This window comes from Toxorhynchites rutilus, chromosome 2 (genome assembly GCF_029784135.1).
Source record: "Toxorhynchites rutilus septentrionalis strain SRP chromosome 2, ASM2978413v1, whole genome shotgun sequence".
Lineage (NCBI taxonomy): Eukaryota > Metazoa > Arthropoda > Insecta > Diptera > Culicidae > Toxorhynchites > Toxorhynchites rutilus.
The window spans coordinates 309,359,984-309,383,157 of NC_073745.1; the positions used below are offsets into that span (position 1 = coordinate 309,359,984).

At 40.9% G+C, this 23,174-nt stretch overlaps 1 protein-coding gene across 3 annotated transcripts in view; it reads right to left on the bottom strand.

Annotated features, from left to right (window-relative positions):
- Positions 1-23,174, bottom strand: part of LOC129771268 (gamma-glutamyl hydrolase-like) — a 31,318-nt gene extending 8,144 nt beyond the window's left edge. The window contains exons 1-3 of one of the 3 annotated variants that reach the window (XR_008742323.1): positions 22,673-23,174; positions 1,144-1,629; positions 560-1,085 (exon numbers count right to left, since the gene is read on the bottom strand). Coding sequence is in view for 2 of the 3 variants with exons in the window: in XM_055774754.1 (XP_055630729.1) it covers positions 727-1,085; positions 1,144-1,629; positions 22,673-22,935 (1,108 nt within the window). In the remaining variant the exon portion in view is untranslated. The remainder of the gene's footprint in view (positions 1-559; positions 1,086-1,143; positions 1,630-22,672) is intronic. The other 2 variants (XM_055774755.1, XM_055774754.1) reach the window with 2 other exon arrangements.

Below are 23,174 nucleotides of genomic sequence, written 5' to 3' on the forward strand. Positions count from 1 at the left end.
ACTGGAACTCTTCTTTATAATATAAAATTGCCTTCAGACACAATTTTCCTATGAGATTTTTACGCTGTCTGCCAAAAAAAGTGTTTTTCATTTAGATAGCATACTTATTTGTTACGGAGGAGTTATTTTCTCATTCATAATTTTTATTTCAAAAGTGTGTTCACCCCACCTAAAAATTAATTACAGGAAAACCTGTTTTTTGTACGATTTTTCATTTGTGTGACTGTTGCGATTCTATTATTTGTGCGATTAGTTTGTGTGATTCAAGACCCGATGCCATAATAAAATCGCACGAAAAGAGTCGCACAAACGAGAAATCACCCAAAAAGGGACCGCACAAAAACAGGTTTCCTGTATCTTCGACGCTCCCCGAACTCATAGAACGAAGCTCAACGCCAATTATATTTCGGTTACACGCGTCTGCAGACCACAAAAAAAGTATTAACAGTGAATCCAATAGAGAAAAATGATTTACACTAGCATGGTATCTATTTTTCCGCCATCAATGTATAATCAAAATACGTTGAATTAATCTACGATAGAGATAGGCCCTACGTACCATAAAGCCAGCGTGCATGATTAGTATTTTTACTTCCTTCTGTTCGTTAAAAATGCGTGCGTTTCTTCATCAAAATTAAATCGGTAGCATCTAGTTAAAAATATCTCGCAGTAGAACCACTCCAACCAAACATGCACTCATTGCCATATCGCTGGCACAGTACACACCTGGTAGCGTCCCAGAGTTGCCTTTCTGGGCATCCTGATCACCCCCATCATCATCCGGATGGTTCGGATAAATCGGTGGAATTTTATCTAAATAACTCGTATTACCTTCAAACAAATAGCACTGCTCGAACGAAGATTTCTTCAAACCAGTAAAGGTGCTTTGGAAATTGTAGATGACGTGTTTGTCAATATCGTCCTGACTTGCGAACTCTTGATCACTCAGGCGAGCTTCGTTTACGAAAAAGTCGGCAAAGTACTGCGCGGCACGAATTGCGTTTGGTGTATGGGAAATGTTTTTGTTGCGTACCCATTCGTACAGATTTTTCTCCGGGTGAAACTGGGTCCCATAGAAAGGTAAGCTAAAGGACAATTTATCATTATTGAATCGATATTTTCCAACACATTTAAACCACTCACGTTTTATGTTCGATCGAAGAGATAAATTCCAATCCATTCCAGTCCTTATTGGTGGACATCACTCGCCAATTATTATCCAATCCGTATGCTGTGAGGTTTGCTTCTGTCACACAGTACTGGTGAAAATTGGAAGTGACTGGCTCATTCGCCAGTATGCTCAAAACATCCTCCGGTGCTCCTCCGAACATCCGACTCTGCTTGAAGTCTGCCTTGAAATCCAAATGCAAGCCCTGATTGTTAGAACTGCAGTGAGCACGATGTTCGCTTCGATTAGCTGCCAAATAGGTGAGTAACTCAAATCCCAAACAAGTTCCCCACAGCGGGAAATAGCTGCCCTGTTCGTTGATTTTTATGGCCTCCTCATATATATGATAACCAGCATCGGCGTACCCCTGGGTCTGGTTGAACCAAGTTGAGCCACCTGGGAAGAGGACACCGTTCAACTTGGGAAGAATATCGGCGTAATAATCTCGCGGTTGATTGATCCTGTTGAGAAAATAGACGTTAATGCGGTCGAATGTTTTGTTGTGCTCTGATTTTTGGAAATATTTGGAAAACAAATCAATTCCAACAATGTTTCTAGTTTTTATTTTTTTTCAAGAAATTTCTATTGCTTTTTAGTGGTCTTGAATCACTAAAACTTTTTTCAAATATCAACTATTACAAGAATAAATGTTTTCCGACGATGTTCAACAGATCCGCGTTTGGTGGTGCCAAAAGCAGACAAGGTTTGCTGGGGAGCGTCAAACGACAATAATGTGTCTTTGTCAAGGCAGTTGGAGAAGGAGATTGGATTGAAGTTGTTCACATTGGCCCTTTTCGGGGCAAGAGACGTATGAACTGGAAAAAATTAAAATCTCTAAAGTTCAACAAGTCAGTTGATGAGGGCGAGCGATTGAGATCCGCATGATTCGCGCTGGCATACATTGATGAAAGCCGTTGAGCGCTGGTTGGAACGAGACTGTGTGTTAGAAATCGCGAATCGATCCGTTATATCAAATAAGTTATCGACTGAAGGAGCTTAAGTTGCAATGTTTCCTCTCATCACTTTGTCCATAGAGCGATCGTTGCATTTGATTCGCGGTGATATAAATATTGTAACTCACAGATGCACAAGTAGAACCTTATTCACAGCACGGGTAGGTAAGCACACAATTGCGTAGAACAACGGTATGGGAATGCCTCCAATTTTCGTCAATTCTAACCATTTACGGATTAGGGAGTTGTAATGTATAGCATGTATAGTATAACACATCTTAGGGGAATATCTAACCACCATAGAATCACTTATTGCACCCTAAAACCTCCATATGCCTAATTTGGTTTCATTTGCTTGATTAATTTCCGAGTAATGCAGGAATTTGTGTTTCATTTGTATGGTAGCCCCTTAAGAGGAGGGAGGATAATATCTAACCAGGATTCGAATCATTTATTGCACCCTAAAACATGTACATACCAAATTTCGTTTCACATGCTTGATTAATTCTCGAGTAATGCAGAAATTTGTGTTTCATTTGTATGGCAGCCCCCCCTAAGAAGAGGGGGAGGAATATCTAATTACCATAGAATCATTTATTGCACCCTAAAACCTCCATATGCCTAATTTGGTTTTATTTGCTTGATTAGTTTCCGAGTAATGCAGAAATTTGTGTTTCATTTGTATGGTGTCGTAGCCATAAATTGTCTGGCGCGTCTTGGAAAGGAGTTATTTTTTGAAAATCGAAATAAAAAAATCATCGCCTTGTTACAACACATGGATCAAAATATTGTTCAAATGGTCAAGTCCAGCTACAATCAAAAGTTCAGGCGTGAATTTTTAGGACGCCAAGGAGAGTTAGATGACATGGTTAAACGAATTACGAATTAAGGATGCCATGTTTTGGGTGGCCGAGGCTTAGGACGAGGTACCGACTGTTTCAATGTCAAGTCGATATCCCGTTGGCGGCTGTAAAAGAACGCATACTTTCGATTCAGCGGACATTGATGGACTTAGACAATACCGTGCATGACGAGGAAGTGGAGTTAGAGGCTCTGAACGACGATAACACAAAGCAGTGTAGCAGTTTATGAAGAGTCATCGCCAACGATGAACATAAATTCTCCCGCTGATCTTGTAGAAGTTCCGGAGGTTCTCGTATTTCAGGCAAACACAAACGATATGTTTGACCAAATTGCGGACCTCGCACAGAAAGAATCTTCTGCTGAAGTTGTGTGATATTTTGCAGTAGCGGGTTCTTAGACTGGACAGGATTCACTGCTCCCGCATCGTTTTTTGCGTCTTGAAACCTTGTTATGGAGCCATTGATTCTCCGGAGGAATAGCCTCCCTTCATCGCACCATTTCCGTGAGATAAATTCGACAAAAGTATGTCCACTGAGTTCACCCCAGCTCGGAAGTTGCTTCTGCATCCTCCAATCCAAAGTTGCTTATCTATCGGTGGGAGGTAGGAGTGTGTCACGTGTTGTAATTTTTTTTTCTTCAAGACAGTCAGTTGCGTCTCCTCATCTCCGCTGGTTCAGGCGAGGAAACTCGCGGTTCTGGAGACTATCGCCTCATTCACGAAGATGTCAAACGAAGGTTCTCCTACTTCAGCACATACCGAGACTGCTGGTGTTGATGGTAACAGGCCAAAGATACTCCGCAACGTATTTTTGTAAATCGGAGATAGAGCTTTTAGGAGTTTATCTCTGGCCAGGCACGTTAGTTAGAGACCAGCTTTGGCCACCCGTAAACGGGTCATTCGGATATTACTCCGGTGAGATTTGGCAATGATTTTTAAATAAGATTATCATTCTACGTTTTACGGCGAGGGATGCGTTCGTTGTAAATTTTGGCTCCCGAACGCATCCCCGTTGTGAACTTTGACCGCCATGTTCCCATTCGGTTCTTTCTGAATTCATAATACTGAATTCCCACCAGACACAAAGAACGATTTCCTCCAACTGAAGTTCGGTTTTGGGGATAGTTTAAGTTGGTTCGCTTTACTTGCCCAAAGATTTTTTTTTGATCAACATTGTTGTAAACGATTAAACTTTTCATCGCCCATCACGATTTGCTTGAAAACTTGAAATTTTCGTTCAGTTTATAAAGTGAGTCGCTGATGGAGAAACGGTCCATTTCTTAATCAGCGTCTCGATTTTATTATCATCTGTGGCGGCATAAACTTCCCGGATAGAAGTGTATTCCAGAAAATATTACACTTCAACGAAAATTGTCTTCGTTGCTAGGGATACTTCTCTAGAGATAGGGTCTGTGCACCCATGGAAGAATTTGTTATTTGTGTTTTACATTCACAACATGGGAGTTTGAAAAAAAAAAGGAAGCAGTTTTTACTTTGATGGCGTCTTTGACTCTCATCTTCATTCATGATTCTCAAAAATAAATGGAAATGAATCGATCGCTCTCAGTTCAAGTACAGGGTGGGCCATTTAAAGTGGAAGCATCTGGCAACCCCATAACTTTTGACAGAGATGTCAGATTAACAAATGTCATACCGCGTTGGAAGCGTCATTTCAGTACAATTTTAACCATGGATCAATACACACGTAAACAACGCGCTGAAATTGTTCAGCTGTACATTCAAAATAACTTCTCAATTGTGTTAACTAAACGTGCGTGGAAAAATAAAAATGATAACCGATTTTTTATTGCCATTTGTTCGTGAAAATGAATTGGACAATTACTGGTTCCAACAGGACGGCGCTACATGCCATACAGCCGCTGCCACGACCAAATTATTGCGCGAAATGTTCCCCGGAAGATTAATATCGAAAAACGGCGATTATGACTGGCCACCGAGATCACCTGATTTGACGCCTCCTGACTTTTTTTCATGGGGATATTTAAAGGTATACACTGGTAAACCAAGGACTCTGGCTGCGCTGAAAGACAATATCCGACAAGAAATTGCTGCCATATCGGCCGAAACATTGGGCAAAGTGATGGAAAATGCCGAAAAAAGGGCACATGTTGCGGTCAAGGCCAGAGGCGGTCATTTACGAGATATCATAATCAAAAAGTAGTTAGAACAAATCTCCTTGGACCAAAATAAATGAATTTCAAAAAAAAATTAAAATTCCACTTCTTTACTTTGCTATTGCAAAAACAAATCCTTCCACTTTAAATGGCCCACCCTGTACGTAATGCTCAGAATACATATATAGGGAAGAAGTTCAACGATATGAAAGAATATGAAGGTTCGACTATCAGACAGCTCATCTCTTTTACTGATAAACTAGCTGACCCTGCAAACTTCGTCCCGCTCAAAATTATCACATTCACTTTTTTTCACTAAACGCAAGTTCATAGGTCCAATCGCAGAACTGTTCATTGATAGATTTTCTAAACTACCCTACCCTTTTACTATAAAATTCCTAGTACACTAGATTCTTTTTTTTATGCGATTTTTTTTGCGTGATTTTTTTACGCGAATTGCTCAAAATTACGCGATTTTCGATCAGGTCCAAAAAATTTCTGCGTGCATACGCAGAAATGTGAGCACACGCAAAACACACACGTTCACACACGCGCACAAATGCACACACATGCACAAAAATGCACGAACACACGCACACATACCTGCACACACATGCACAAATATTAAAAAAACACACGCGCACACTTGCAGACACATGCACAAATATGCACGAACACACGCGCACATACGTGCACACATGCACGAACATGCACAAACATTAAAAAAAACATGCGCACACTTGCAGACACATGCACAAACTCACGCACACATGAACAAACATGCACACACATTCAAAAAACACGCACACACTTGCACACACATGCATAAACACACGCGCACATACGTGTACCCATGCACAAACAAGCACGGACACACGCAAATGCACAAACACACGCGCACATACGTGCACACATGCATAGGCCGCATGCGCGTCGTTTGTGTGCGCGCGTATTGGTGGTTCGTATGCGTTTGTACACCCACACAAACACGCGCAAACACACATGTGTAAATACACGCACGAACAGAACACACGCGCACACATGCACAAACATGCACGAACACACGCGCGCACTTACACACACATGGACAAACACACGCGACATGCGTGCACACATGAACAAGTGTGTTTGAGCGTGTTTGTGTGGATGTACAAACGCACACGAACACACAAATACATCCATACACACAAACACGCTCGCACACAAAAGACGCGCATGCGGCCTCGTACGCACTACGAACAAAAACATTTTGTCAAAATACATAATACTTTTTACGCGATTTGCTTAAAATTACGAGTTTTTTCACGCGATTTTTTTGGGCGCGCCCAACTATCGCGTAAAAAAAAGAATCCAGTGTTCTTCTACCAACTCGTCATTATAATATCAGACTATTTTCAGATACAATTATCGTTCAATATTTTTCAACCACTTTCAAATAATAAAGGGTGTGTCACATCAAATTGCATCACGGAAAAAACGCTGTAGAAATTCGCCCAGTAGACCGATCCTTTTTAAAATTTTAGACAGTAAAATAAAAACTATTAAACAACTTTGGCATTTTCTTTTTATTCATACTTCGAGCTCAAGCCGTATGCTCGCACCTTCCTCGTTACCCCGTCCATAAGGTTCTGTACAACGTCAGGTTGTAGTTTTTTTTGAACAGAAATCCATTTTCTCTTGAAGTCCGCCTCCGATTTGACAACTTTTGGGTTCTTCCGGAGGGCCTGCTTCAAAATCGCCCAATATTTCTCTATTGGGCGAAGCTCCGGCGCGTTGGGCGGGTTCATTTCGTTTGGCACGAAGGTGACCCCGTTGGCTTCGTACCACTCCAACACGCCCTTTGAATAGTGGCACGAAGCGAGATCCGGCCAGCAGATGTTCGGGCCCTCGTGCTGCTTCAATAGTGGTAGTAAGCGCTTCCGTAGGCACTCCTTAAGGTAAACCTGCCCGTTTACCGTGCCGGTCATCACGAAGGGGGCGCTCCGCTTTCCGCAAGAGCAGATCGCTTGCCACACCATGTACTTTTTGGCAAACTTGGATAGTTTCTGCTTGCGAATCTCCTCCGGAACGCTGAATTTATCCTCTGCGGAAGAGAACAACAGGCCCGGCAGCTGACGAAAGTCCGCTTTGACGTAGGTTTCTTCGTCCATTACCAGGCAATGCGGCTTCGTCAGCATTTCGGTGTACAGCTTCCGGGCTCGCGTCTTCCCCACCATGTTTTGCCTTTCGTCGCGGTTAGGAGCCTTCTGAACCTTGTATGTACGCAGGCCCTCCCGCTGCTTGGTCTGCTGGACGAATGAACTTGACAAATTCAGCTTATTGGCGACATCCCGGACCGAACTTCTCGGATCACGTCTAAACTGCTTAACTACGCGCTTGTGATCTTTTTCACTGACGGAGCATCCATTTTTGCCGTTTTTCACCTTCCGGTCGATAGTTAGGTTCTCGAAGTATCGTTTTAGTACTCTGCTGACCGTGGATTGGACGATTCCCAGCATCTTACCGATGTCCCGATGTGACAACTCCGGATTCTCGAAATGAGTGCGCAGGATTAATTCACGACGCTCTTTTTCGTTCGACGACATTTTTCCAAATTTACGAAAAATTGACAGTGAAGCATGGCCAACGTGATCTATACACTCTTATCTGATTATAAGCGAAAGCTGAAGATATAATTCCTAAAAATTAAATTTCTACAGCGTTTTTTCCGTGATGCAATTTGATGTGACACACCCTTTATGTTTCTCCGTTACATGGAATAAATGTTTGATACAGAAAATATGATAGAATAAAAACAGCCCTAAATCGGACAATTCCTTTCTCGAGTTTTGCTCTTATCAACACATTCAGTGATCCATTTTTATTTAAATAGACAGAAGAAAATATAGGAGTGCGTTTTATCACATTAAAAAAATTCAATTGTCATTTTTGGTTGGAATATGTTTAGTCGAAATGTTTGTATTATTTTTACGGGACCTCTTCTCCATCTCAGTGGAGGGAGGGGTGTCATATCTCAGAAACATTTCTCATATTCGAAAACCTTCACATGCAAATTTTGGCTCTATTTGATTGATAAGTTATCGAATTATGCAGAAATTTGTATTTCATTTGTATGGTAGCCTCCCCTTAGAGAGGAGGGAGGAGTGTCGAACCACCATAGAAACGTTTATCGACCCCTTATATCTCTATATGCTAATTCCAATTGTTTGATTAGTTCTCGAGTTGTTCGGCACCCTCCCCTCCTCTTTGGAGAGGAGAAAGACATAAAAAATTTATTGCTCCCTAAAAACATTTATTGTTCCCTAAGACCTCCATATTCCAAATTTGGTTCCATTTGCTTGATTAGCTCTCGAGTTATGTAGAAATTTATGTTTCATTTCTATGGCAGCCCCCCTCCCCTTCAGAGAGAGGGGAGGAGTGTCTATCTACCATAGAAACGTTTCGTGTCCCCTAGAACCTTCACATGCCAAATTCGGTTCCATTTGCTTGATTAGTTCTCGAGTTATGCAGAAATTTATGTTTCATTTGTATGGTAGCCTCCCCTTAGAGAGGAGGGAGGAGTGTCAAACCACCATAGAAACGTTTATCGATCCCTTATACCTCTATATGCTAAGTTTAATTCCATTTGTTTGATTAGTTCTCGAGTTGTTCGGCACTCTCCCCTCCTCCTCTTTAGAGAGGAGAAAGAAGTGTCAAATCAACATAAAAACATTTAATGCTCCCTAAAACCTCCATATGCCAAATTTGGTCCCATTTGCTTGATTAGTTCTCGAGTTATGCAGAAATTTATGTTTCATTTCTATGGCAACCACACACCCACCCCCCTCCCCCTGGTTTCATCGCACCGACAGTGAACTTTTTGTTTAGAGAGTGTCAAATGGAAACGACAGCAACCAAATTAGAAAATGTTTTTTTATAAAAGTCTCCTATTGATCCGCAGGGACCAACGTGAGTCAGACGAAAAGTTCATCTTTGGTCCTCTAACTCGGTCAGGACTCAACGTGTTAAATAATCCGGAATAACTAGTGTATACGGGACAGGAAGAGACAGGGTTGTTTGATGAAGTATCGTAAATGAAACGCTTGGCGGCTGGAACCTCAACTATGGCCGATGAGAAGACGTGTTCTTTTACCTTTTCGTGGCTTTGGCGGTCGGCTGTCTCTTCATTTTGGCCATCCGCCCAAAAGTTTTCTATCGGTCGCAGCTGGGGGATGTTGGGAAGGTGGGCGGTTTGATCTCCAGCCGATCCATTCTCCAGTGATCTTTTGGCATAATGGACGGATCCCAGTTTCAACCACATCACCTTCGCAACTTCCGGCAAGCACTTCGTACTGTATATCTCCCAATTTACCATATGACTCGAAAGAAGAGCGGCTTGGACATTCCCTTCTCGTTTGTCAGAGAATGACCTTCTTGGAGAACTTGATGTGGGTGATATATTCGTCGCCATCACTTATCTGGGGAACGTAAAGTACCCGGTCCCTTGCATTCGTTGAATTCTAGCATCAAGTACGTTTTGTCTTTCATTATGAGTACGAAAAGAAGTTTTTCACTTCTTTAACCGGAAAGAAGATTTTCACCGGTACCTCAAGCTACTCCTTCTGAATGATTGCCTGCTGCTCAGACACGGTCGGTCTCGTCTGACGCTTCCGCATAAACATGTCCATTTTGGCCAGATTCTCCTTCATCATTTGACCGGTTGCTTCGATCTTAAGGAGCGGCAGAGAGAGGATATTGTAAATACCAGATTGGCTATATCTGGCGGACACAAAGTGCCACAGAATGTCCAACTCCTTCGCTGTGGGGTGGAGTTGCCAGTATGAAAAACTCATCAAGTTGCTTGACAGTGCTGCTGCTGCGAATCAACAGTCTTGAATCATTTTGGTTGTAGGCTTAAAAATCCTAACATTTAAGGAAAATTTGTTCCATTAAATTATCTTTTGTAGCTTTTTTTCATCGTCATCCGGAATTAGCCCATTTTTTAATGCACACGTTAACACTAAAATCGATGAAAAATGGATTGGAATTTTCGATCATTCCATTGAAGAATTTGAATCGTGCTTGCCAGACCTAAATGCTCTGTCCGAGAGAGATATTTTCAGGCGTAAACAAAATCTAAACCACCGAAAAATCACAACTGAGTGATTACAGGTCAGGTTTAATTGCTAGGACACATGTTAAGAGTTTCACGAATGAATGAGACTCTCTAAACTATGGTTCATGTTCTTATAACGTATATACATAACGTTTCGTTATTTGTGTCCCGCGTTAGACCTCTGACAATCTGGTCACTTTACTATAACATAAACTAGCTGACCCGGCAAACGTTGTTCTGCCAAATAAATTGTTTCTAGTGAATATTTTGGTAATTGAATAAACAATAACTAATATATTGTACGTATGATTGAATGGTTTTACGTTTTGATCCATTCGTTGATGAAGATCAAACGAATATGTGGCGATAAGAGCTATGCCATATAGAGGAATTGAGCGCTTTTGACGATGACCGCCAACAATAAAAAAAAATCAAATCATTCAAACCATCTTATTTCAATGTATTTCATTTACGTAACTGATGTGGTTGATGTAAAATATGTAAATTAGTAAAAAAAAAATAATGTTAATATATAAAATGTGAAGTGAAAGAAAGTAATATATTTTTATCTAAAAGTTTAAAATGAAATAAAGAAAATCAATATTCATTTTTTTCAATTACGGTTGCGTTAGTGAAAAATAGGTTTTCTGAATGAATAGCCAAAATCATGACTGTTGGGTCCCGTTCATGAATTGTGAAACCAAAGATATGACAACTTCATTGGTGTTGATATACTGGCCAATTTGTTGGCGCATTATTTCGTCGTTGTCATTCAATCGAGAAGTAGTCACATCGATTGAGTTTTTGCGCGAGTGTGTGCGTGTGAGTTGTGTGTGTGCGTGCGAGTTTTTTTTCGTTTTCATAGGCGGTTGCGCACCGTCTGCGCAACCGTTATGACATCTGCTGATGCCAATGTTGCGCGGACGCGTTATTATCAACAGTCCTCGAAGGCACCATGGGTTGTTTTCTTTCGGCCCAAGGAAAAAGCTTTGAAGACTCTTGATATTTCAAGAGATTTGCTGCGTAATTATAAGGGCGTCTCGATACATAAAGAGAGACCGGACAAACTGCGTGTAGAAGCACCGACTTTTGATGTGGCCAACAAGATTGTTGACCACGAAGTTTTTAACAGGGAGTATCACATCTACATCCCTTCTCGAGAAGTGGAGATAGAAGGCGTAGTAACCGACGCGAGTCTGAGTGTCGATGAACTAAAACAAGCGTCGGGTTCCTTCAAAAACTCGATGATTGGAGATCTTGTAAAGATCCTGGATGTTAGAAATTTGCATTCAGCATCTTTGGAAGAAAATAAAAAAGTTTATAAGCCCTCGCACTCTTTTCGAGTTACTTTCGCAGGTTCTGTTCTCCCAAACTATGTGAAAGTAGAAAATGTTTTTTTCCCAGTGCGCCTGTTTGTACCGCGAGTTTATAATTGTACCAAATGTAAAAAGTTGGGACACTCGGTTAGCCACTGCGGCAACAAATTTCGTTGCGGAAAATGTGGCGATAAACATAGTGAGGATTCTTGCACTCAAACAGTGGAAAAATGTATTCACTGTGGCGAGAATCCTCACCCTCTACAAGAGTGCCCAAGGTACAAACAGCACTCCGATAAAGTGAAGCGTTCTATCGCTGGACGCTCCAAGCGGACTTATGCTGAAATGCTAAAGACCGCATCAGCCGCTCAAAATGAAAACCAATTTTCGGTTTTGTCATCTCAAGAATCGGATTCTGATTCTGATGAGGGTCATACTTCGGCTGCACCAGAATCTAATAGGGTAATAGTAGCAAAAAAACGAATCCGAAGGCTCCTTCTCAGCCAGTTCCTGGTTGCAGCAAGGATTTTACGTCATTACCCAGAGAAGAGAGAAATAAAAACGCTGCTCCTCGATCTTCTCGTAGAAAATTCGCGTCTAATCGAGGATTGATAGCTTTTTCGGACATTGTGGACTTCATACTAAACACGTTCAAAATTCAAGACCCCCTCAGAAGCCTTATTTCTGCCTTGCTTCCATCTTTAAACTCTTATCTTAAGCAATTGACTGCTTCATGGCCCCTCCTTGCATCAATCATATCTTTCGATGGATAATTCATCTAACGTAGTAGAAGATATGATCAATGTGCTACAATGGAACTGCCGTAGTCTAGTGCCTAAACTAGACTCGTTCAAATTTTTACTTCAAAATTATGATTGTGATATATTCGCTCGTTCCGAAACATGGCTTTCTTCTGACACAGAACTCAACTTCCACGATTTTAATATTATTCGCCTGGATAGAGATGATTCCTATGGAGGAGTACTTTTAGGGATCAAAAAGTGCTACTCTTTCTATAAAATTCCTCTCCCAGCTCTATCAGACGTCGAAATCGTCGCTTGTCAAATAACTGCAAAGAATAAAGAACTCTGCATAGCTTCAGTATACGTTCCCCCGAATACTTCCATTAGCCGTAGTCAACTTTGGAATCTAATTTCGATTCTCTCAACCCCAGTTCTAATTTTGGGTGACATGAACTCCCATGGTACTGGGTGGGGCGATCTTTATGATGACGCTAGGGCGGCTATTTTTTACGATTTATGTGACGATTTCAACTTGACTATCTTGAACACTGGTGAAGTGACACGAATTGCAAAACCTCCGGCTCGGGAAAGCCGACTCGATCTATCTTTGTGCTCAAACTCGCTATCATTAGATTGTCAGTGGAAGGTCATCAATGATCCCCATGGTAGCGATCACTTGCCAATCAATATATCAATCAAGTGTAGCCCGCAATCCACTGAACCATCTCGAGTTCCATTTGATCTAACAAGGAACATCGACTGGCAAAAATTTGCAACGGCGGTAACAATCGGTGTCGAATCAATAGATATACTTCCACCATTGGAAGAATATCGATTCTTCGTCGATTTATTGTATAAAAGCCCACTGGAAGCACAAAAAAGAAAAGTTCCAAGTGCTTCATTTAAAAGAAAACCAGCCACTCCTGGCTGGGACGATGAATGCACAAAATTGTATTTGAAAAAATCTGATGCTTTCAAAGCTTTTCGCAGACATGGAACATCCACACACTTCGAGGAATATTCAAAGCTTGAAATACAGCTGAAACAATTAGTTAAAGCAAAAAAACGCGGTTACTGGCGCAATTTCATCGAAGGTCTTTCTCGTGAAACCTCAATACGCACCTTGTGGAGGGTAGCTCGCAACATGCGTAACCGCTCAGAGAGTGAAGAGTACTCCAACCGATGGATATTCGATTTCGCTAAAAAGGTCTGTCCAGACTCAGTTCCAGCCCAACATATTCTTCGAGAAACGTCTCCAAGCGGTGGACCTCTGGACAGACCATTCTCAATGCTGGAATTTTCTATGGCTCTTCTTTCATCGAACAACTCTTCACCCGGAAGCGATATGATTAAATTCGTTCTTCTAAAAAATCTTCCCGATATCGCGAAAAGACGCTTGCTAGACTTATTCAATACTCTACTAGAAAACAATATTGTGCCACCCGAATGGAGACAGGTCAAAGTGATAGCAATTCAAAAGCCTGGCAAACCAGCGTCTGACCATAACTCATACCGTCCGATTGCTATGCTCTCGTGCATTAGAAAATTGCTGGAGAAAATGATCCTTCGAAGACTCGATCAATGGATCGAGACAAATAATTTGCTATCAAGTACACAATGTGGGTTTCGCAAGAGCAAAGGAACAAACGATTGTCTAGCGTTGCTTTCTACAGATATTCAACTGGCCTTTGCGCACAAGGAGCAACTGGCTTCAGTATTCTTGGATATTAAGGGAGCTTTTGATTCAGTTTCCATAGAAATTCTGTCAGACAATCTGAACAGATGTGGACTTCCTGGAATTTTGAATAACTTCTTGTACAATTTGTTGTCAGAAAAGCAAATGAACTTCATCCTTGGACAGCTGACAACTTCCAGAAATAGTTATATGGGTCTACCCCAAGGCTCATGTCTCAGCCCCCTTCTTTATAATTTTTATGTGAAAGATATTGACAGTTATTTGGCAGAACAATGCACGCTAAGACAACTTGCAGATGATGGTGTGGTTTCCGTCAGAGGTCCCCATGCCGAAAACTTGCAAAGACCATTGCAAAATTCCCTAGATAACTTGTCTTCTTGGGCAAGGAACTTAGGGATAGAATTCTCGCCGCAGAAAACAGAACTGGTAGTGTTTACTCGAAAGCGGTCCCCAGCCCAATTGCAACTTAAGCTTTTGGGGAGAAACATTACCCAATCATTGACCTTCAAGTACCTTGGTGTCTGGTTTGATTCAAAATGCACTTGGAATACCCACATTACGTATTTGAAGCAAAAATGTCAAAAAAGAGTCAACTTTCTCCGCTCGATTTGCGGCACGTGGTGGGGAGCTCATCCGGGAGATCTCATAACGCTTTATAAAACAACTATTCTATCTATTCTGGAGTATGGCTCTTTCTGCTTTCTCTCAGCAGCTAAAAGTCACCTTCTAAAATTGGAACGAATTCAATATCATTGTCTGCGTATAGCTCTCGGCTGTATGCACTCAACGCATAACATGAGTCTCGAGGTTCTGGCAGGAGTAACTCCTCTACAGAACCGATTCTGGGAACTTTCTCTCAGAATACTGGTGAAATGCGGTATCACGAACACACTTGTGATTGAAAACTTTGATAAAATGCTTCATCTAAATATACAATCTCGGTTTATGAGAATTTATCATCACTATATTTCATCAGATATTTGTCTTCCATCGTTTACTCCAGACCGTGCTCACTTCACCATCAGCAGTTCCTCAATCGAATACGATCTGTCGATGAAACAAGCAATACTTGGGATTTCAGATCAGCTTCGACCAACTTTCATTCCCCGTATTTTTAACCGAAAGTACCAAAAAGTCAATTACATGAAAAGATACTTCACTGATGGGTCTCGCCTCAATGGATCCACTGGCTTCGGTGTTTTCAATGAAAATTCAAGCGCCTTCCGTAAACTGCAGGAACCTTGTTCCGTTGATGTTGCTGAGCTGACAGCAATCGATTTCGCATTGGGGATGATCTCCAACAAGCCTGCAGACCATTACTTCATTTTCTCGGATAGTCTCAGTTCGCTTGAGGCTCTCCAGTCGATGAGAACTAGTAGGCACCCATCTTATTTCCTCACAAAAGTGAGGCTGCAGATGAGTGCACTGATCGAAAGATCTTATAAGATAACCTTTGTATGGGTCCCCTCTCATTGCTCAATTCCTGGCAATGAGAAGGCGGACACTCTCGCAAAGGTGGGTGCCCAGAAAGGCGAATTGTTTGATAGACAGATTTCATACGATGAATTTTTCCAATTACTGCGTCAGAGTTCCCTCTTGAGTGGGCAAACCGATTGGGACACTGGAAGTCTTGGGCGGTGGTTATATTCAATTATTCCAAAGGTTTCTTCGAGAGCGTGGTTCAAAGGTTTGGACTTAAGTCGTGACTTCATTCGTGTAATGAGTAGACTTATGTCCAACCACTACTCGCTAGCTGTGCATCTCCACAGAATAAATCTTGTTCAAAGCAACGTCTGTCGGTGTGGAAACGGTTACGATGACATCGATCACGCAGTTTGGCAATGTACGGATAATTACGCAGCCCGAGTTTGAATGCCCTTGAGGCCCAAGGAAGACAACCCTATGTTCCTGTTAGAGACGTGTTGGGAACTCGCGACATCTGCTATATGCAGTTGATCTATATGTTTGTGAAATGGTCTAGTATAAGTATTTAATGCTTTTGTGTTTTTCTTTTTTGTTATTAGTTTGTTTTTCTTGTCCCCCCATCTCACCGTCGCCCACCCTCGACAGCTAGTCGAACACCAGATGCTATCCCTGGTCATTATGCACAATGCTACAGTGCGTGCGGCAACCCTCGGTTGAGACTACGATACCTCATATCCATATCCCCAACCTGACCCGTCCCACAAAAATGTTGCCCTTTTAACCTCGAGTAAACCGCGAGTATTCGGTCGAATCCTACTAAACATAGAAATTAGTTGAAACTTTGTATAAACAAACCTTGAATTAGCGGCTCCGCAAAGCTTATGCGATTGAGCCTTACAAATAAATGAACTGGATAAAAAAAATATATATATATATTGATTGCCTTATTCACGGACTTTTATACTGCTTTTCGCTGAACAGCGAAACTCAACACTAATATAAACATTGAACGTTTTGCTCAGCTGAGGCGAATGTGGTAATACCCAACGATTTTCAGTCCGTCAAAGTCTGCGTTACTGATATTTGTCAATGGTAGCCGTTTCTTCGTTTTTACATTGGATATTCACCTACCCTTGAGATCGTGTTTTCCATCTGCAACGCAAGGCGGTAAAAGCTTCAGATCACCGCATAGGCCATGAACCATGGTTCAGGGGGAACAATATCAAACACTAACCCATATTCCGGAATCCGATTGGTCTGGAAGCCGATCGGATTCCACGATTTGAACGAAATCGGCTTTTGCATTCTGAAATCTGTTCGACTCAAATTTAATCGATCCATGGAAATGCGGCAACCTTGCCTTAATCAAAAGCAGAAGTTGTGGAGCAATTTGAATACAGATTATTTTTTCATGTTACTTGAATACTTAGATGACATAGTCCTGACCCTAACTCAACTTTTTTTTCTAGATTTTTTAACTACATTTCCGCTAAAACTTTATCCATAATATAAAAAAACATTATCAGACAGAATTTTTGTACACTACCCACTTGTAGAAAATGTGTCACTTTGTTACATACAAAACATATTTGAAAGAGTATAGCAAATTTCCATCAATATTTTTCGTTTAAAAAGTGTATTTATTCCACCCAAAATTCCGTTTCTATTTTACAGAAATAGAACACGAAGCTCAATGTTGTTAAGTTTTTTTTATTTGGATATTGTGTTTATCGCATTTCGTTTAAAATCGTGAAATAAAAAATAAAGAAAATGGGACGAGGTTAAAAGGATGAAATTTTGGGTTTTTATGTTTTTTTTCTGAAACCAAATTTTAATAAATACAAAAAAAAAATTCAATTTATGCAGAAAAAATTATTTTTTCGCATAGTGTCGCCCTAATTGGTATATATACGGTAAATATACAGTAATCGGTATCCTACCGGTATCATATTAGGCTGTCAAAAAAGTCCTGCGGTATTTCCGCGAGGTGTCGTTGTAAGCGCGTAGTTCTAGTTGTATTCATTGTATCGAGTCATATTATAGCTTGTTGGAAAGGTATTTTTGCGCGCTATAATATAGTCCATGACAGTGTTTTGTTTGGTTAAGTCGTTCGTGAGTTATAGTGTCGCAAATATGGAGCAAAATAAAGAGAAAATCCGACATATTTTACAGTACTACTATGACAAAGGCAAAAATGCATCTCAAGCTGCCAATAAAATTTGTGCAGTTTATGGACCCGATACAGTTTCCATTTCCACCGCACAACGATGGTTTCAACGTTTTCGTTCTGGTGTAGAGGTCGTCGAAGATGCGCCACGCTCCGGAAGGCCTGTCGTCGAAAATTGCGACAAAATCGCTGAATGAGCCGAGAAAGACCGGCATAGTAGCAGCCGTAGCATCGGCCAAGAGCTGGGGATAAGTCATCAAACCGTTATTAACCATTTGAAGAAGCTTGGATTCACAAAGAAGCTGAAATGCGGTATCACGAACACACTTGTGATTGAAAACTTTGATAAAATGCTTCATCTAAATATACAATCTCGGTTTATGAGAATTTATCATCACTATATTTCATCAGATATTTGTCTTCCATCGTTTACTCCAGACCGTGCTCACTTCACCATCAGCAGTTCCTCAATCGAATACGATCTGTCGATGAAACAAGCAATACTTGGGATTTCAGATCAGCTTCGACCAACTTTCATTCCCCGTATTTTTAACCGAAAGTACCAAAAAGTCAATTACATGAAAAGATACTTCACTGATGGGTCTCGCCTCAATGGATCCACTGGCTTCGGTGTTTTCAATGAAAATTCAAGCGCCTTCCGTAAACTGCAGGAACCTTGTTCCGTTGATGTTGCTGAGCTGACAGCAATCGATTTCGCATTGGGGATGATCTCCAACAAGCCTGCAGACCATTACTTCATTTTCTCGGATAGTCTCAGTTCGCTTGAGGCTCTCCAGTCGATGAGAACTAGTAGGCACCCATCTTATTTCCTCACAAAAGTGAGGCTGCAGATGAGTGCACTGATCGAAAGATCTTATAAGATAACCTTTGTATGGGTCCCCTCTCATTGCTCAATTCCTGGCAATGAGAAGGCGGACACTCTCGCAAAGGTGGGTGCCCAGAAAGGCGAATTGTTTGATAGACAGATTTCATACGATGAATTTTTCCAATTACTGCGTCAGAGTTCCCTCTTGAGTGGGCAAACCGATTGGGACACTGGAAGTCTTGGGCGGTGGTTATATTCAATTATTCCAAAGGTTTCTTCGAGAGCGTGGTTCAAAGGTTTGGACTTAAGTCGTGACTTCATTCGTGTAATGAGTAGACTTATGTCCAACCACTACTCGCTAGCTGTGCATCTCCACAGAATAAATCTTGTTCAAAGCAACGTCTGTCGGTGTGGAAACGGTTACGATGACATCGATCACGCAGTTTGGCAATGTACGGATAATTACGCAGCCCGAGTTTGAATGCCCTTGAGGCCCAAGGAAGACAACCCTATGTTCCTGTTAGAGACGTGTTGGGAACTCGCGACATCTGCTATATGCAGTTGATCTATATGTTTGTGAAATGGTCTAGTATAAGTATTTAATGCTTTTGTGTTTTTCTTTTTTGTTATTAGTTTGTTTTTCTTGTCCCCCCATCTCACCGTCGCCCACCCTCGACAGCTAGTCGAACACCAGATGCTATCCCTGGTCATTATGCACAATGCTACAGTGCGTGCGGCAACCCTCGGTTGAGACTACGATACCTCATATCCATATCCCCAACCTGACCCGTCCCACAAAAATGTTGCCCTTTTAACCTCGAGTAAACCGCGAGTATTCGGTCGAATCCTACTAAACATAGAAATTAGTTGAAACTTTGTATAAACAAACCTTGAATTAGCGGCTCCGCAAAGCTTATGCGATTGAGCCTTACAAATAAATGAACTGGATAAAAAAAATATATATATATATTGATTGCCTTATTCACGGACTTTTATACTGCTTTTCGCTGAACAGCGAAACTCAACACTAATATAAACATTGAACGTTTTGCTCAGCTGAGGCGAATGTGGTAATACCCAACGATTTTCAGTCCGTCAAAGTCTGCGTTACTGATATTTGTCAATGGTAGCCGTTTCTTCGTTTTTACATTGGATATTCACCTACCCTTGAGATCGTGTTTTCCATCTGCAACGCAAGGCGGTAAAAGCTTCAGATCACCGCATAGGCCATGAACCATGGTTCAGGGGGAACAATATCAAACACTAACCCATATTCCGGAATCCGATTGGTCTGGAAGCCGATCGGATTCCACGATTTGAACGAAATCGGCTTTTGCATTCTGAAATCTGTTCGACTCAAATTTAATCGATCCATGGAAATGCGGCAACCTTGCCTTAATCAAAAGCAGAAGTTGTGGAGCAATTTGAATACAGATTATTTTTTCATGTTACTTGAATACTTAGATGACATAGTCCTGACCCTAACTCAACTTTTTTTTCTAGATTTTTTAACTACATTTCCGCTAAAACTTTATCCATAATATAAAAAAACATTATCAGACAGAATTTTTGTACACTACCCACTTGTAGAAAATGTGTCACTTTGTTACATACAAAACATATTTGAAAGAGTATAGCAAATTTCCATCAATATTTTTCGTTTAAAAAGTGTATTTATTCCACCCAAAATTCCGTTTCTATTTTACAGAAATAGAACACGAAGCTCAATGTTGTTAAGTTTTTTTTATTTGGATATTGTGTTTATCGCATTTCGTTTAAAATCGTGAAATAAAAAATAAAGAAAATGGGACGAGGTTAAAAGGATGAAATTTTGGGTTTTTATGTTTTTTTTCTGAAACCAAATTTTAATAAATACAAAAAAAAAATTCAATTTATGCAGAAAAAATTATTTTTTCGCATAGTGTCGCCCTAATTGGTATATATACGGTAAATATACAGTAATCGGTATCCTACCGGTATCATATTAGGCTGTCAAAAAAGTCCTGCGGTATTTCCGCGAGGTGTCGTTGTAAGCGCGTAGTTCTAGTTGTATTCATTGTATCGAGTCATATTATAGCTTGTTGGAAAGGTATTTTTGCGCGCTATAATATAGTCCATGACAGTGTTTTGTTTGGTTAAGTCGTTCGTGAGTTATAGTGTCGCAAATATGGAGCAAAATAAAGAGAAAATCCGACATATTTTACAGTACTACTATGACAAAGGCAAAAATGCATCTCAAGCTGCCAATAAAATTTGTGCAGTTTATGGACCCGATACAGTTTCCATTTCCACCGCACAACGATGGTTTCAACGTTTTCGTTCTGGTGTAGAGGTCGTCGAAGATGCGCCACGCTCCGGAAGGCCTGTCGTCGAAAATTGCGACAAAATCGCTGAATGAGCCGAGAAAGACCGGCATAGTAGCAGCCGTAGCATCGGCCAAGAGCTGGGGATAAGTCATCAAACCGTTATTAACCATTTGAAGAAGCTTGGATTCACAAAGAAGCTCGATGTATAGGTGCCACACACGTTGACGCAAAAAAACATCTTTGACCGTATCGACGCATGTGAATCGCTGCTGAATCGCAACAAAATCGACCCGTTTCTGAAGCGGATGGTGACTGGCGATGAAAAGTGGGTCACTTACGACAACGTGAAGCGCAAACGGAAGGGAGGTTCTTTTGCATCCGCCGTATAGTCCGGACCTTGCACCAAGTGACTACCACCTGTTTTTATTCATGGTGAACGAGCTAGGTAGTCAGAAGTTAGCCACAAAAGAGGCCTGTGAAAATTGGCTATCCGAGTTTTTTGCCAATAAGGAAGCGAGCTTCTATAACAGGGGTATTATGAAGTTGGCATCTCGTTGGGAACAAGTCATCGAACAAAACGGCGCATATTTGACTTAAAACAGATGATTGTAACTAATTTTATGAACAAATGAAAATTCAAAAAAAATACCGCAGGGCTTTTTTGACAGCCTAATATATAGTTTACAGCCTATTCTCATACCTACCAAGTATTTTGAGTATAATTTCATCAAAATTGGTCGAGCCGTTTCGGAGGAGTTCGGTAACAAACACCGTGACACGATATTTTTATATATATATATATAGATAATTGATTTAATTCATATATTTTCTCTTGAAATCAAGCTGCAAATATCGTTGTTCACAAAAAAAACGAAACTCATAAGCTAGTAAATAGCTAGCTATTGGCTTTTTTTTTTTTTTTTATATCTGTATTATAGTGACTTTCAACACTTTTGGCTGGTTCGTCACTTTTTACTTCCAATTTTGGAAGAATGTTGGGAGTGAGAATTGAACTCGTGATCTTCAGCGTGAGAGGTATGGATGTTACCACTACGCCAGATCGGCTCCACAAAGCTATTGGCTAATATGAAGAAGAAACATGCATCACAAATAAGCGCTACTACATCAGTTATCAAACAATGCTACCTGAGTGTGAAGAAGGTTGTGTTTTAAAATACGTGCATTACATGATAAGTCATTTAGTGACAGAAAACTACCGATAATATCCGAGTAACACAACAGTGGCGGTATGATGCGCTAAAAACTATTATTATTCTGTAATCAACGACATAGTGAACGTGTAGACGGTTAAACTCTTTGATCATCAGAGAACTCTATCATCTGCTCCAGAACATACGCAGTCACACAATAAAATCAACAACACAAACAACATTCAATGTTCTGTCGCCACTAGAGCATTACTAAAATACAATTCATTCAACCATTCATCGACTACGAGAGATATAGAGCTAGACAAACAAGGACAAGAGACAAATACAACTGATCCGACGGCGAAAAACACAGCATTGCGCTATAGTAGTTGCAGCATCGAACAAGAGTGATCAAAAATCATGGACAAGATTAAATTTCCGGACAAATTGGCAGAACCGATCAATATGTTATATACAAAGGTCCCTTTTCGGATCCTTTTGGATTGCACAAGAAGCGGCGCCAAGATAATGAGCATTCATTATCAGAAGAAAGTAGGCCATCCAGCTTCTAGCCAATATTGCACCATTAACAATAGCAGGGGACTTTGTAACGATAGCTTTAAGCGGGTATTTTGATACATCGAAAACAAATTACATGGAGGGCAACGGAACGAAGGACTTGGATGTGCACTATCTTATTTTGTGTAATCGGGTTCATTTGTTCAGCGTAACATATACGTGATATTCTACGAATTGGCTAGTCACACAGCAAAAACTGGGGCTTTTCTGATTGTGCTACCAACAATAGTCGTTGGGACACATCACTCACCAGATGGGCACCACACGTGCTCCGGCGCCTTCAATGAATTTTACATAGGATGCTGCAATGTAGCTCTCAAAATTGTCTCCATATTTGTTGGCCAGCGAATAGGACATTTCCTGGGCCAACACACCAATGATTGGTTCCTCGTTCAGATGGTGAATGGGTTTACTTTGCTCTCCAGAGCTAATCAGTGTTGCACTTTTTGCAATAACCACGATACACGCTAGGTGCAATAACGCACTCAGCAACTTGGTTTTGTACATTTCCATGCTTGGTATTTATTATCACGATCACTTATGAAATAACCACTGTTCTGTGAAATAATTCCAACTAACCGCTCACTAATGCGCGTCCTGCTGAGCACTTTCTTAATTTATGCAAGAATTTGTCAACCTTTGAAGGTTGTTAGCATTTGACCGGTGCACACCACCACACAGCGATTATCATACTTAGGCCCGACCACCACGATCCAAATTCGGATCCAAACTGAACGAACGCTCAGTTGATA